The sequence below is a fragment of the Larus michahellis genome, chromosome 7 (assembly GCF_964199755.1).
Source record: "Larus michahellis chromosome 7, bLarMic1.1, whole genome shotgun sequence".
NCBI lineage: Eukaryota > Metazoa > Chordata > Aves > Charadriiformes > Laridae > Larus > Larus michahellis.
This window is the reverse complement of record NC_133902.1, coordinates 24,729,620-24,742,763: the sequence shown is the minus strand read 5'-3', so window position 1 is coordinate 24,742,763 and position 13,144 is coordinate 24,729,620. Positions and strand designations below refer to the sequence as shown.

The window sequence follows — 13,144 nt, the reverse complement described above, 5'->3', positions numbered from 1 at the left end:
GCAGAAGGACATCACTAGGTACAGCATCTTGCTAGAAAGCAGCATCTTTCGAAAGATATCAAAAGGTGCTTATATACTTTAATACAAATGTAGATAATGTTTCTCTTGGATCTTTTAACATACTGTCTTCTTGGTACTTGCCTTAGTGGTCTGTTTCTCTCTTTCAGTACTCAGATGTCAATATTTTTTTGCAGTCCTCTTATACCCATATTTTTGTTTTCCCCTTAGTCCCTTCATCGTTTTGACTTCAGGGCCAGGTACAAACCTTACACAATTGCAGACATTGGCGTTGACTTTCCTGGGTTTCAAATTTAACCTATGCTGGAGATTGTCCCCTCCTCTGGCAGCACTAAATCTTTCCTGCCAGAGATAACTAGTCCTTGGGGCTCGTAGCGGTACTTCTGAAGAGAAAAATGTTTTGCCTTTGGAATGAACTAGGCAGCGCACGATGCTATCAATACTCCTCCGTTATTTTCCCAGGGAACAAAGCAGTGAGGCTCGGTGGTGACACAACCTTTCCGGGCTGCGGCTTGAAGAGATCATGGTTTAAGTGGAAAAGGAAAAGGAAGGGTCTTTCTCCAGTTCCCTTTTAATTCCGTAATTTATCACAGACAAACATGGAAATGTCTGTGTTGGCCCCATTCAAAAATACTGTCTGTTGGCCGGGCATTGGCTCGGTGAGCAACGCATTAAGCTGACGCGGTGAATAGATTTTTCTAGAGAGAGAGAGAAGTGCTTTGCTACAGTGCTGCCTGTACTAATGTGTATTCTTCTGCTTTCCATCAAACAGTCAATGAAGGCTCAGGTGAAACCAATCAAAAAGAGACATCGACCTGTGACATTTGCCAGTTTGGGGCGGAGTGTGACGAAGATGCAGAGGATGTTTGGTACAGTAATTTGGTCTACTCTTCTATTTTAATGAATGTTGTATTATTTAAAAGTACTGTGGTTTAGAAAGGCATTACAAATATTTGATATTCAATTTTCTGCACCCGGAGATTCATCACACAGTGATTGATATGGTTATTACTCTGAAAAAAATGGGTAAAGCAGTCTGGTTTATAATTTTGGAACATGCACAATTTAGACAAAGTCTAGAAACACAGTTATCCATTTTGTTGCTGTTATAACTTATGTTATTCCATCTGGGGTTTTACTGCTTTATACTTTGGTAAAAATAGAATTGGGAAAAATAATTGACCTAAAGCTTTTCCGGTTAAAAAGTATCATTAGTATTATCATCATGTTAATTCATGTGTGGTATTAGAAATGCCGGGAAATCTGTCTCGCATTTTCCTAGTTGCTCAAGTTGAAGACTTAACCTGCAAATGTTTGAAATAATTGCAGTGTATGTTTAGACATTTTCTCAATGGAAATTGGTTTATTTTTTATTTTTTAAAAGAGGTTTCAAAATTACATGGTGGGGTTTTTTTATTATTTTGAACTTTAACCTCATAAGCTGAAGGGAAATAATTGTATCTACTCAGAAATAATTTTTTTTTCATTTTGCCTAGATACTATGCAAACATCTATTAAGCCAACTTTAAACTAATCATTTCATTGTGATTTTGAAACAGCTAATAGATCAAAAAAGTAACTATTCACAGAGCTATACTTCTAACACTACCTTTATGCCAAGCCTCATATTTCTACCAAAGTAATTAATACAAATTTAGTGAGACAACAAAATAATCATGTAAATGTTAGAGCTGTTGGCTGGATGATGCTTCTGAAGCTGTGGGCTGGTGGTAGCTAGAGGATGAATACAGAGACTGGGCAGTGAGATGTCAATAAAGCAGTATTGCCGGAGTTCTAACTTGGACGGTAGGAATGGAGCCAGAGAGGAGTCAATGGAAGAATGAATGAATGGTGAACGTGACAATTGGGGCCAATGTTGGGCAGCTGACCTCATGCAGGCAAGGCATCCATGCACTGTTGGTCAGGCATGAAATTGTGAACATTTCTACTATTCAGTGAAGAAGCTTAGGAATATGGTCGTGGTCATCCATTTGTGCTCGTTTTGATTTTGTCTTGCCAGGCTTTTAATAACCTCCAGTTATAGTCTTTAAAAAACAGCAAGTAAACAAACCACAGGGGCCTTACTCTGGCTCCAGTCATCAAAAGAAATAGTGGTGTTGAAGAACAGGGGCAAGATGCATCATGGTTATAGGTTTGCAGCAACGTAATGAGATTTGTGTGGAAAAAAATTGCTTAATTTTGACTTCGCTTAAGAAAATTATGCCAGATGTCAGGATTTTCATTGTCTCCTTGACCGGTTGTCCTTGAGAGTTTTGGTGGTGCAGTGTAGAAACAAAGCCACGGTAAAATTAATATATCAAAATTCACAGTCTAGTGCTCATGTTTTCATAATTAAGTGCGCTTCCAAATTGGAAGGCAGGCAAAGAGAGGGGCAAGGAATAAAATTAGCTACAAGATAACATTATTAATCATAAGCACTGAGTAGCGGTGTTTATTTTTTTTCCAGAAATAGCTTGGTAAAATAGCCTGATCCACCTTACCCCAGCAACGTTCCCACTCCAGCTTTTGCACTATCTAATTCTTCCCCTTTGAAACAACTTGGCTTATACAGAGCAGCATAATGACTGCAGGAGCTGAAGTTCTCAATTTTTATTGACAGGCGATCTTTCTGCAGGGAAAGATGCTTCTCGGGGCGGGAAGCAGGGAAGGGCATTTACTGGGAAGATGCTACCAGACAAACTGTTAAAAGGCAGGAAAGCAGATTTCCACCCAGAAGTACAAAGACCATGTAAAGCCTGTTAAAGGTCTGCTTTGAAGTAAACAACTTCATATGCCGTAACGGAGCCCTGTTTTCCTGTCCCTGCCCCCTGATTAGTCTTGGATAAACGTCTTTCTAAAAAATGAGCCTTCTGGGTGTTTGCTCTTTGTTATTCGTATTTCTAGAATAAAAGCGGGCTATGTATGGGGACCTAGATCCCTCTTTCAAATGTACGCTAATTGAATTTCCATGTTTGGCACCAGATAGACAGATTCCCCCAGTCCCCCTGCCAAGATTCGGTGTGCAGGAAATGTCCTTAGATTAAGTGGGAAAAGAAATTTCAGTTTATTATTTGATCACTATTTTTATGCTGCCCAAATTTCAGATGTAAGCAGGGCTCCTTTATCTGTCTCATCTGACTGATGAGGTTTGTAAAATCCAAATGGGGTCAGTGGGTCCCAGCAGTCCCGGGACCTGTTGTTACAGGGTGATGAGCCCAGCACCGGCAGCGTCCCCCTATCAATCAGAAACAGTTTGAGGGTGCAGGGTCAGTGCCTGATCCATTGCAGGTAAGAGGGATGCAGGCTGGTAGCAGAGCCAGACCACAGAGAGCTGGAGATGCGAGGCTGGCTGTTCGCCTAATATTTCTAGGGTGCCAGAGTAGATCAGAGAAGAGAGCACAGGTGTGATAGCAGATGTGGCTGGGCTGCTGATGATTTAAAGCGACAATTAACATTATTCTGCATTGCCACAGTCTGTTATTTTGCAGTCCCTTGTCTCTGCTTTAACTCTTTTTTTTTTTTTTTTTTGGTTATTCATTGCCAGTTGTCACTCAGCTAAATTGTGCTATTGTACTGTGTCACCATTATTTTTAAATCTTCTTATTTGAGTAAAACCAATCTGTTAATGGCTACACTCTTGGGATTCTGATAGAGGGTTTGTCACCTAGAAGACTACTCGAAGGGGTAAGATATGTGTGTGAACATTTTCTGGGAAGTACAAAGAAAAAGCAGAAAAGAACCCACTGTAATAACAGGGTTTTTGCGGCATGGTAAAGCACACATGTATTATTATCCTATTCTCCAGTCTAATATCATGAGAGTGAATGCAATTTGGCATTCCATTAGTGAATCTCTTTCTCTGGGTTAAAAACAAAGACTGCTCAGTTGAAAGTCTTTAACATCTTGCTACTTTAATATGTGAAAGCTTCTTGTCACTAAGAGGATCGTGTATTACTGGCATTATTCCCACCTTTAATGCATTTTGCACCAGTGGGCGTCATGAATATTTAAAGCAGGGCACTGGCTATGCTCTTTAGCACTGGATTGCAATCTATTGGTAAATCAGACATTTGGTGTTGCTTACTTTGGGTTTTAGTTCTGAGCTGGCTAAGGAATAATTGATTTTGTAAGACAGGGCTACTCAACATAACACCCCGAGAGATATACTTAAAAGGAAAAGAAGAATGAAGCGTAACATTCTGAACCGTGGTGTATTTCTAAGATCTTCCAAAAAGCATCTACGAAATACTCACTCACTGTATATAAATAATATTCACCAAATGGAGTGCCTGCTCATCTGCTGAAGTGGCTTAGTGTCAGTGCATAACCACGTCAGAAACCTGGATTCCAGCATTAATCTCCTCCTTATGGGCCACTGAGGAAATAAGAGCACTCTCTACGCTGGACAAGCCATGGTTTGGATAGATGCTGGGCGGCTATTTCAGAGCTCCACAATGTGTCCAAGTAAGTGGAAGGAGATAAATAATAGGAAGAACCCTTCTGTTGAATTTCCTGTTGGAAAACGCGAGAAAGGGAGGACAGGAGTATTTTCTTAAAATAAGATTAAAGCCTGCAAACCTCTGACTCGTGGAGTTAATCAAAATCAAAATGATGAATTGGGGTTAAATATGCATGCTTTTCCTTCGAATTTCAATACCAGCAGGTCAGTCAGCAGCAGTCTCAAAGTGCAGCGTTGCCCAGAATAAGATGCAGTTTCCTAGCTATGACAGACGCGCAGAGATGTATAATGTGCTTGGGAGAGAGTGCTTTCCCTGCAGCCTGGCAGTGTCCAAGGAGGTGAGGAGGCCACCTCTGCATGTTGCTCCTCTGCCTTCCCCTTCCACCCTCCTGGAGTTTGCAGGTGGAGGAGAGAAGCAGCGGTGTCCTTCGCAGGAGGTAACTTGACCTTGAAATGGGCCACTCAGGGCTTTGCACCAGTGATAAAAAGGGGCGGAAACACCCCTGGTGCTTCCCCCGACTTGATCCCACACACCCCAATGACTCCTTCCTGGCTGAGCATCAGGGTTTTGTGCTCTGCCATACGCACCACGCTTTTGGTGCCTTCCTCCCTCCTCATGAACCCCATCCACCCAGAAGAGGCCTTTTCCATTTCTCACAAGTGGACAAGGATCCCACCGGTCAGGTTTGGCTCAGGAGAAGACGCTGAAGCCATTCTGTGGGGACACTGTGTCCCTGATGACCCAAAGCTGGGAGCTTGGAAGAAGGCATCCAGGCCTGAATGAAGGGGCTTGGCATGTTCAGTGTCTAGGTCAGTGGGTGAAGGAAGGAGCATCAGTCTCAGGCATGCTGTGCAGCTGGGTGGTATTCCCGACTGAGGTGTTGACGTTGCAGCATAATTACATCAGGTCCCTTGTGTCCTGCGCTTCTTTCCGCATGGCTGGGACAATCAACGCCAGTTAGCCACAGCCGACAGACAGACAGGCATACACATACACACAAACACACCCACAATGTAGTAAGAAGATGAACTGTTTCAGTCCTTTGTTTCATATTCTACTGCTAATCACTGATACATATATTTTGGATAAATGGTCTTATAAGGCAACACATCAGGATGGTGAAACTGCATTCTCATGCAAATAAGTGGCACTGTACATGGGAGATATTTGTGCAAATCGTGAAGCTGCCATCCGCAGTGACCCCTACAATCGATATTGTTCTAGCAATCAATATTTATCTTTATTATAGTATAGAAAGAAAACATATAAAAGAAACTAATGATTTTGCCAGCTTCTCAATCCACACAGCAATTGGGTCAGTCAGCTTTGGGTCCCTTCCCCCTTCCATCAGTTGCTCTCAACCAGAGCATCTGCAAACAAGATGCTGTACTACTATAAAGTACTAAAAGGTAGTTTGAAAGCTCACATACATTACACGGGTATTGGCTGCTTCATGTTCAGCAGTGTGTGTAATAACTATGTGTGACCTACTTGTTCCAGATGCAGAAACAACGAGCTTCTTTAACATCTGCAATGTCCCGTGCATTATATAGTAGATGTATATTGCTGGTTGCTGCTGCTTTCCTTTCTCTTTTAGAGAAAAAGTAGATCTTTGTTCATGGCTATGTATAACACTTGAAGATACTCATTGGACTTGTGGATCAAAAAACCACAGGAATGGAATCAAATAATTAAAAAAATGCAATCCTGCAAAGACTTAAATTTCTGCTTAGCTTGAGATCACACCTAAGGCATGAAGCGAAGCCGCTGCTGCGTAAATCTTCACATGGAGCTTAGTAGTCATGTCTAATAACAGTCCAGGCAAGGGTTTACAGAGCAAAATAAAGGCGCTGCAGCACGCAATCACTGCATTGCACAGCAGGAGACAACCAAGCAGCTTACACCCTCTTACACCCATGTCACTTACCTTAGCCCCATCCTAATAGCAGAGCTAACACCAGTGCCTGCCCAGAAATTAGCCCAGTTCTGGCTTTTAATGATTCATTTGGGGTGTCTTCTATGCTTAAAAGATTCTGAAATAAAAAGAAAGCAGCTTTTTGTACAGTACTTGTAGTGTAACTGTTGAGACATGATGTTGAGATAAGTCTAGAGATACCATGGGCTGAGTCAGCAATACAGTAAAAAAGTAGACTAAGCAACTGGAAAACGGTCAATGAAGGATTTTCAGTGAAAGACAAAACATCAGGAACATTAGGAAAAGCAAGATGTCATTTAGCTGTCTGTCCATTATATTTTAATTACTAAGCCTGCACTGAGAAAGGGCCAGGTCGGTGGCTTTTATAGGAGGCTGTTCAGCCAGATCTGCTCCCTGAGGCGTGAGAGCTGAATAGACAACCCGGCCACGTTCCTTCATTTGGGCTGTGGAAAGAAATGCCATGTGAACTGGCAAAAAGTGTGAAAACTCGCAAAACACAAAATTGCAACTTGAATTGCTGTCAATGGCACAAACAAGAACGAAGTTGCAGCAGTTCCAGCTTCGGTGAAAGCTTCAGACTTATTAGCAACCAGTGTCTAGACATCAGGTAAGAGGCGGAAAATATGGTCGCCAGGCGAGTGTTGCATGAATGCCATGGTTCCTGTCAGGTTTCTCACTGGCAAGCTACTGAGGTATTGTAGGACCCTTTCAGTGGGCAGTTTCAACTTAAAACCACCCCAGGTGAGAAAGTGACTTTGTGCCCAACCATAGCCAGAGAAAGATCCCCACTGGCTTCTAAAAGACCTTAAATCAAGCCAAAAATATGTGGGTTTCCTCTTTCTTTAGCAGTGAGTCCGCAGAAAGAGCAAGGGAAGACACGGGAGCAAGAAGTTAGCTTTTATCTTCAGAAGTTTCTCTAAGAGCAGGTTATGGTCCAGTCTCGTTGAGGAGGAGGAGGCAGGAATAAGCACATTGTATTTCTAAACTGAATGCAGTACTAGAAGGTGCTTGGCTAGAGAGTTAATATCTGGAAAAATGATGGCTTGTTTGGCCATCTGGTGAAATTGTTTTACTCTACATATGTTTTATTTGGTTTTATTTAAAAACAGCCATTTTTCCGAGTCAGGTAAGTTTCGCAAAATCACCTTACCATCTTCGCATCCTTCATCCTGTGCCAAAAAAGCCTATTCAATTTTGAAGCGAGACTGATTCCCCAACTCCCTTAGGGTGGTGGTTTGGAGAATTTGACCTTTCCATCCATTGAGTCAACACAATCCTTCAGAGGCTTATGTTCATTTGACAAACTCCTGCCTTTCTAGATACTCAGGATTTATTTTCTTAATAACATTCTTTAAAAAAAACCTGGTTTTAACATAAGCCAAGGTTGTCTGGAGTTACTTATACTTCATAGTGTTTTATTACCAATACTCTTTGGAACACTCTGGTAAATAATTCAGCCTACACAAAGAAATTGGCTATATTTTCTCTATACATCGAGGAAGTCTGTTATGTAGACTATATATCACAGCTCTAAATGTTCTCAGATAAATGCAAACCCACATTGTGTTCCATCTGTACCACTCACCCAAGTAGGTCTTTTAGGGACCCTATACAACACATACATCTCTTATCCAAAAACTAGAATCCCTGGCGTTTGGTTTTGTAATAAAAAAGACATTTTTTATCTTTTGCAATTACAGCAAAACTTGCTGGGTGTCCAGGGGATAATACCCTACACAGTCATAAAGCTTATAGATTTTTTTTCCTTGTGCTCCTCTTTTCAGATGCTGATCCAAACTAGGTTTTCAGTTGCAGAAGGTGAACTTACAGCTTTTGGAAGTCAATGGAAGTTATTCCACTGACTTCAGTGAAACAAAAGTTCTGTCCCAGTAGAGAACCATACTCATAACCATGGAGTGACTTCTCAGTAGCCAGTGGAGCCTTTCGCTGGCAGAAAGGAGAATAGACTGTTGGAGTGTAAATGCGCAGTCGTTCACAGAGTGCAAAGGAATAACTTGGAAAATGTGATGATAAAAGCAGAAGTTTTCTTACTGAGTGCTTCAATTGCTTCAGAGGAAATATTGATTTGTGAAAAGGCAAAAATAACTTCTGAGATTTTGGAGGGATTTCTTGTCTTATCATGGTATCATGCTGCTGTAGGAGCAAGACGCAAATTTTTCTGAAATTTAAGGGGAGGAAGGCTGGTAAGACATGTTGAGCGGTCATTTGGCTTCACAATTACTAGTCTGTCCGCGTTAGAATTGAAAAAAAAAGCTTCAGTAATTTTAAGTGTGGTTCAAAAAAAGCCAAATTTTCTTTTAGGATGTTTCCATGGCCAAGATGCCTACGCCTACGTTCAGCATGTGGTGTGTGGACGGGAGGCATGAGGCATAGAGGGATTGGGTGGTCATAGCAGAAAAGGCTGGAGGGATGGACTGAGAAAGGACAGAGAACTGTGGAAGCAGGGAGAAAACTGAAAGCTGAGTTGCAACTTGTCTGTTTTGCTGTTTGCTGGAGGGCTGGGAGGAGCCGCACAAGCAGGGGCTTGGGGAGGGTTTTTGGGACACTACCTGAAGGCAGCAGGGAGGTCCTCCTCACCTGCCTTCCCTCTGCCTGGCTTGGACACTGAAATGGCACACCCAGCATGGAGCGGGTGAATTAGACATTTACGTGGCAGGGACAGCTGGAGGATGTGCGGGGACGCTCGGCGGGTGTCCAGGCCGTGGCTGCGGGCTGCGTTAACGCCGGTCTGTGCCTGTTACAAGGCTGCATGTGCAGGGCTGGGCATCGTGTGAGACATCCACAGCATCCCTCTCCATTTGCAGGAATTTTCCATGCACAGATCAACATATACATGTGACAGCACGGCAGAGGGCAACCATTTTACGTGCCCAGTTTAACAGGGGAGCAAATGAACCCAGAGTTTTGGTATTTACTCCTCTGCCACCAGCTGTGACTGCGTTTGCCAGTCCTAGGTAGGAGAATGTAGCAGCCTTCTGAGCGCACACCTTTATTTGCATTTGAAGGAATGGTTTTGGCAGTCTGGTTTGTGCTCTTGCTGTAATACAGGGTGTTGTAAAGATCATGGCCGGTTCCCGACGCTTTGTGGGAGGTGCACAAAAAGATCCCTTTTGGCTCTGCAAAGGCAGAGCTGTGCGCGGGTGCTCTGAGGAGAAGCCACCGCTCGGTTGTGTAACCCCACGGCTGGGAGAGCCTGGGCTCGCCAGGTTGTGAAAGTGCACATAAGGGATAATATGATAATGCACATCAAATATTAATGTGCATTGACACATCATCGTCTGCGTACATCAGGGCATTACAGCAGGAAAGAGCAAGTGCAGAGACCTTGGAGAGCAATGCGCTTTTACGCCTTTTTCCCCCTGTTTTCTTTTCCCCTTTTTGTTATTTAAAAATAAGCTTTCCTCCCTCCCTGGCCCCCCATTTAGCCAAAGTCATACCCTAGTAGCAAACTGAGCGGTGCCTTCATGACGGCCTATTTAGTTGCAATAAAAAGCCAATTGGCCTAATGCGCAATCAAGAAAGGAGTGACATTTATTGCTTCGGTTTTATGATGCTGTGAACTGAGCAAGATTTGGAGCCTTACAGTGCCTTCAGGGGGCAGGAGATCACCAGCAATGAATTGTATTTATACCTTTTCCAATTTTCTACTAGCATTTTAGCAATAAATAGACTGTGTTGTTATTGAGTTTTATGTAAGTATGTTTACGAAAGCAGGAATACAACTTTGTAGCTCAGAATTACACGTGTTGGCTAAATAGATCAGCAGAGAGAATAACTATGTAAAGCACTGGGAAAGCACTCTCCAATTTATTATCAAATGTCTTAATAGAATGCTCCGTCTCTTCCATCCCACTTTATGTTAACTATTAAATTAAAACTGCATCCATTACAGAAGGTCGGAGACTCCTTCACACACCCATGTTGGAACGTCAGGGCCACGATTTGTTCACACATATAAGCCATTAAAAATACATCCCATGTATTAAATATGAGCCTGGGGAAAACTGAGTAAGAGCTGACGCGGAGGGCCAACCTCAGCTCTCACAGCCCCTGCGGGGTGGCAGGGGTCCCTTCCCCACAGCCATCTCCTGCCCCAGTCCTTTCCCATGTACAAGTCATGGCTGAAAGCCTGCGTGAGGTGTGCCCAGACGTACAGATTTAATTGTTGTCTCTCAGCCTGCCCGTTTTGTAACGAAGCTCTCCCATGTGGAGGAGCACGGATGCCCCAGGGACACCCATCCTGGCCAGGGTGCAGTGCTTGCAGCGCATCCCTTTTGGGAGCTGCAGGTGGATTCTACTGATCTGTGTCCCAGACCTGAGAAGGGTTACTCTCATCTTGTTGGTTTGCTGGCAAGGACGTGATCTTGAGACAGCACATTTCATGCATTCGTTCATCTTCTTTTCCCTGGCAGCAGTACTTTCCCCTGGGGCGTGCTCCCAAAGGCAGCCAGCCTCTGTGGTCATCGTGAGACAGCAAGAGAAGAGGCAGCATCCCCAGCCAGTAAAGTACAGTAGCTTTCACCTACAGACCTGAACGCTCTGAGGAAAAAGCAGGTTACTACTGCTCTCTCCTCCTTGCATGTGCAGCGATTTGCTCGGGGTTGCATTGGTCCCAGTCTCATACCTATGGCTGAGATCTCATTTTGTCACGGTGTGGGATGACATGAGGTTATTTTGCTTTATTTCTATCTGTGCAGGAGGTGCAAACAAAGCCTGAGGGAAATCCTGGAGTATCCTCCTAAAATTTCATTAAACAGCTAGACTGGATTTTGTTTTATAATTTAAGCCAGCCTACAAGCAGGGTAGCCTGGAGTACGCAGCCAATTCAGATGGTGCTGCCTCAGGGGGGTCTGTCTTCTCGGAAGCAGAAGGCACACGTGTTTGAGGACGCAGAGCAGTTTGTGGTGAAAGTCAGTCTGATTTTGCATGTGTGGAGGGAGTCTTTACGAGGAGGAATTACTTTACCATGGTTTTCTTTTTACTAGTCTTAGGAAGTTTGCTCCTAAGCCTTGCCCTCCCCACTGGCAGTACATGGCTGCATGGGACGGGGCTTGCACTGCACTGGTCTCCACTAGCAGGAAGGCTGTCATCTCACTGGTAAATCAGAGTCCACTTTCAGAAGTAACTTCTGGCATTTTTAACAAAGATGTTACCAGAAATTTGCCGTTGGTCCCATCCCAGCTGGTGCCATAGTTCTTCGAGAGAGGACCGAGCCTTGCTGCATGGCAAGGTCCATGCCAGGACCTGCAGCTAGATGGTGTCCATGCTTCCTACCAGACGTTGCACGCCAAAATGAAATGCTGGGATTTGTGGGAACAATTCTCGTTATTCTGCTGGCTTCAAGATAGGAGCGAACAATATCAGCAGTCTGAGGCACACAGCGATAAAGCATTCGTGAAGGACAGCCTCACATGTTTACAGAGGGAGAGAAACAGTCAGCAAAGCTTTGTTTTGACACAGACTATAGAGACGTGAAGGACACCGAGTGTAGGCAAACCATAAAAAGGCATTTATTTTGTTCTATGTGCTTTAAATAAACTTCACACGTTAGATACCTGCAGACGCTTGAATTGGCATGTGAACAGAATTAGAATTTTCTTCTCTAGTCACACAGCCAGCGTGAGGATTTTTCCATCACTTTTCAAACCCAGTTGTCACCCCTGTAATTCTCTATTTTATCTGTTTGTGTTTAAAGCATACAGTCTAGCAAAGACTGCTTTACACAGCTTAGTTCCTTTTAAATAGGAATGATGTTTAAAAAAAAATAAAATGAGACATTTATTTTGTCCTAAAGGTTTTATCATACAATTCAGTGTACTGTTGAGGGCACTAGAGGCATTGGGAAGCCAGATGCATGTCATATAATAATTGCTGCTTTAAATTGTAAAAGGGAGGCAAAGGTGGAGCTTGTGATGTTTTTTGTTGAAAACTTAGTAAAGAAAGTTACGGAGGGAGAACGAAAGGAGAATCAGGAATCAAGTTGCAGTATCTTGTACAGCAGATTAAAGTGGTTTTCATGAGCTGCAGTCTCCAGGATGAAGCCTTGAAAACTGGTGGAGCATGGGACCAGCTCCTCACCAAACTGGTCTGGCTGCGGCAAGGAGCCAGCGCCCGGGTAGCTCTCCTCAGCGCTGTAAGGAGAGGTGCCTCTGGGACTGGTCCGCAACACTGATTTGAAACAAACAACCTCCGTGAGCTGTCATAACAAATGTGCTCTGAGAAATCCATACGTATTTCTAAGCATTACCAGTCTCTCTCTGCTGTTAAGCAGCAGCAGCAGTGTGGCAGCTGTACGGCCATTGCCCTGAGCTTCTGGCTCTAGGCTCACAGACTGTGTTGCATTTGGTATGCAAGGAAGGGCAGCAATAAATATATTCACCACTTTAGTGCATTTTAGCTTGACATATGTCCAGTAAACAATATTTTGGTCTCTTGCAGTCCAAAAAAAACCAACCCAACAAAACCACCTGATTATTCAGCGCTTCCTTCTGTTACGATGCTTTAGGGTCCTTCAAATCATTTTCATTATGCACTACATAATAATAAAAATCTCTATGCAGTATGCTGATAATTCTGTGCATGGTTTCTGTGATTTCTAATTGTTTGAATAACGGGATGCTATTGAAATGCCATGCAGAAACATTGTGTCACCCTGAGGGAATCAAGCTTTTTTCCTTTTACTCTTGGTGAAGATAAACATTTGAACAGA

General features: G+C 43.3%; 1 protein-coding gene across 1 annotated transcript in view; it reads left to right on the top strand.

Moving 5' to 3' along the window:
* Positions 1–13,144, top strand: part of TMEFF2 (transmembrane protein with EGF like and two follistatin like domains 2) — a 130,816-nt gene that overhangs the window by 75,317 nt on the left and 42,355 nt on the right. Inside the window, exon 5 of the mRNA XM_074593992.1 lies at positions 791–887. Coding sequence (XP_074450093.1) covers positions 791–887 — 97 coding nt within the window. The remainder of the gene's footprint in view (positions 1–790; positions 888–13,144) is intronic.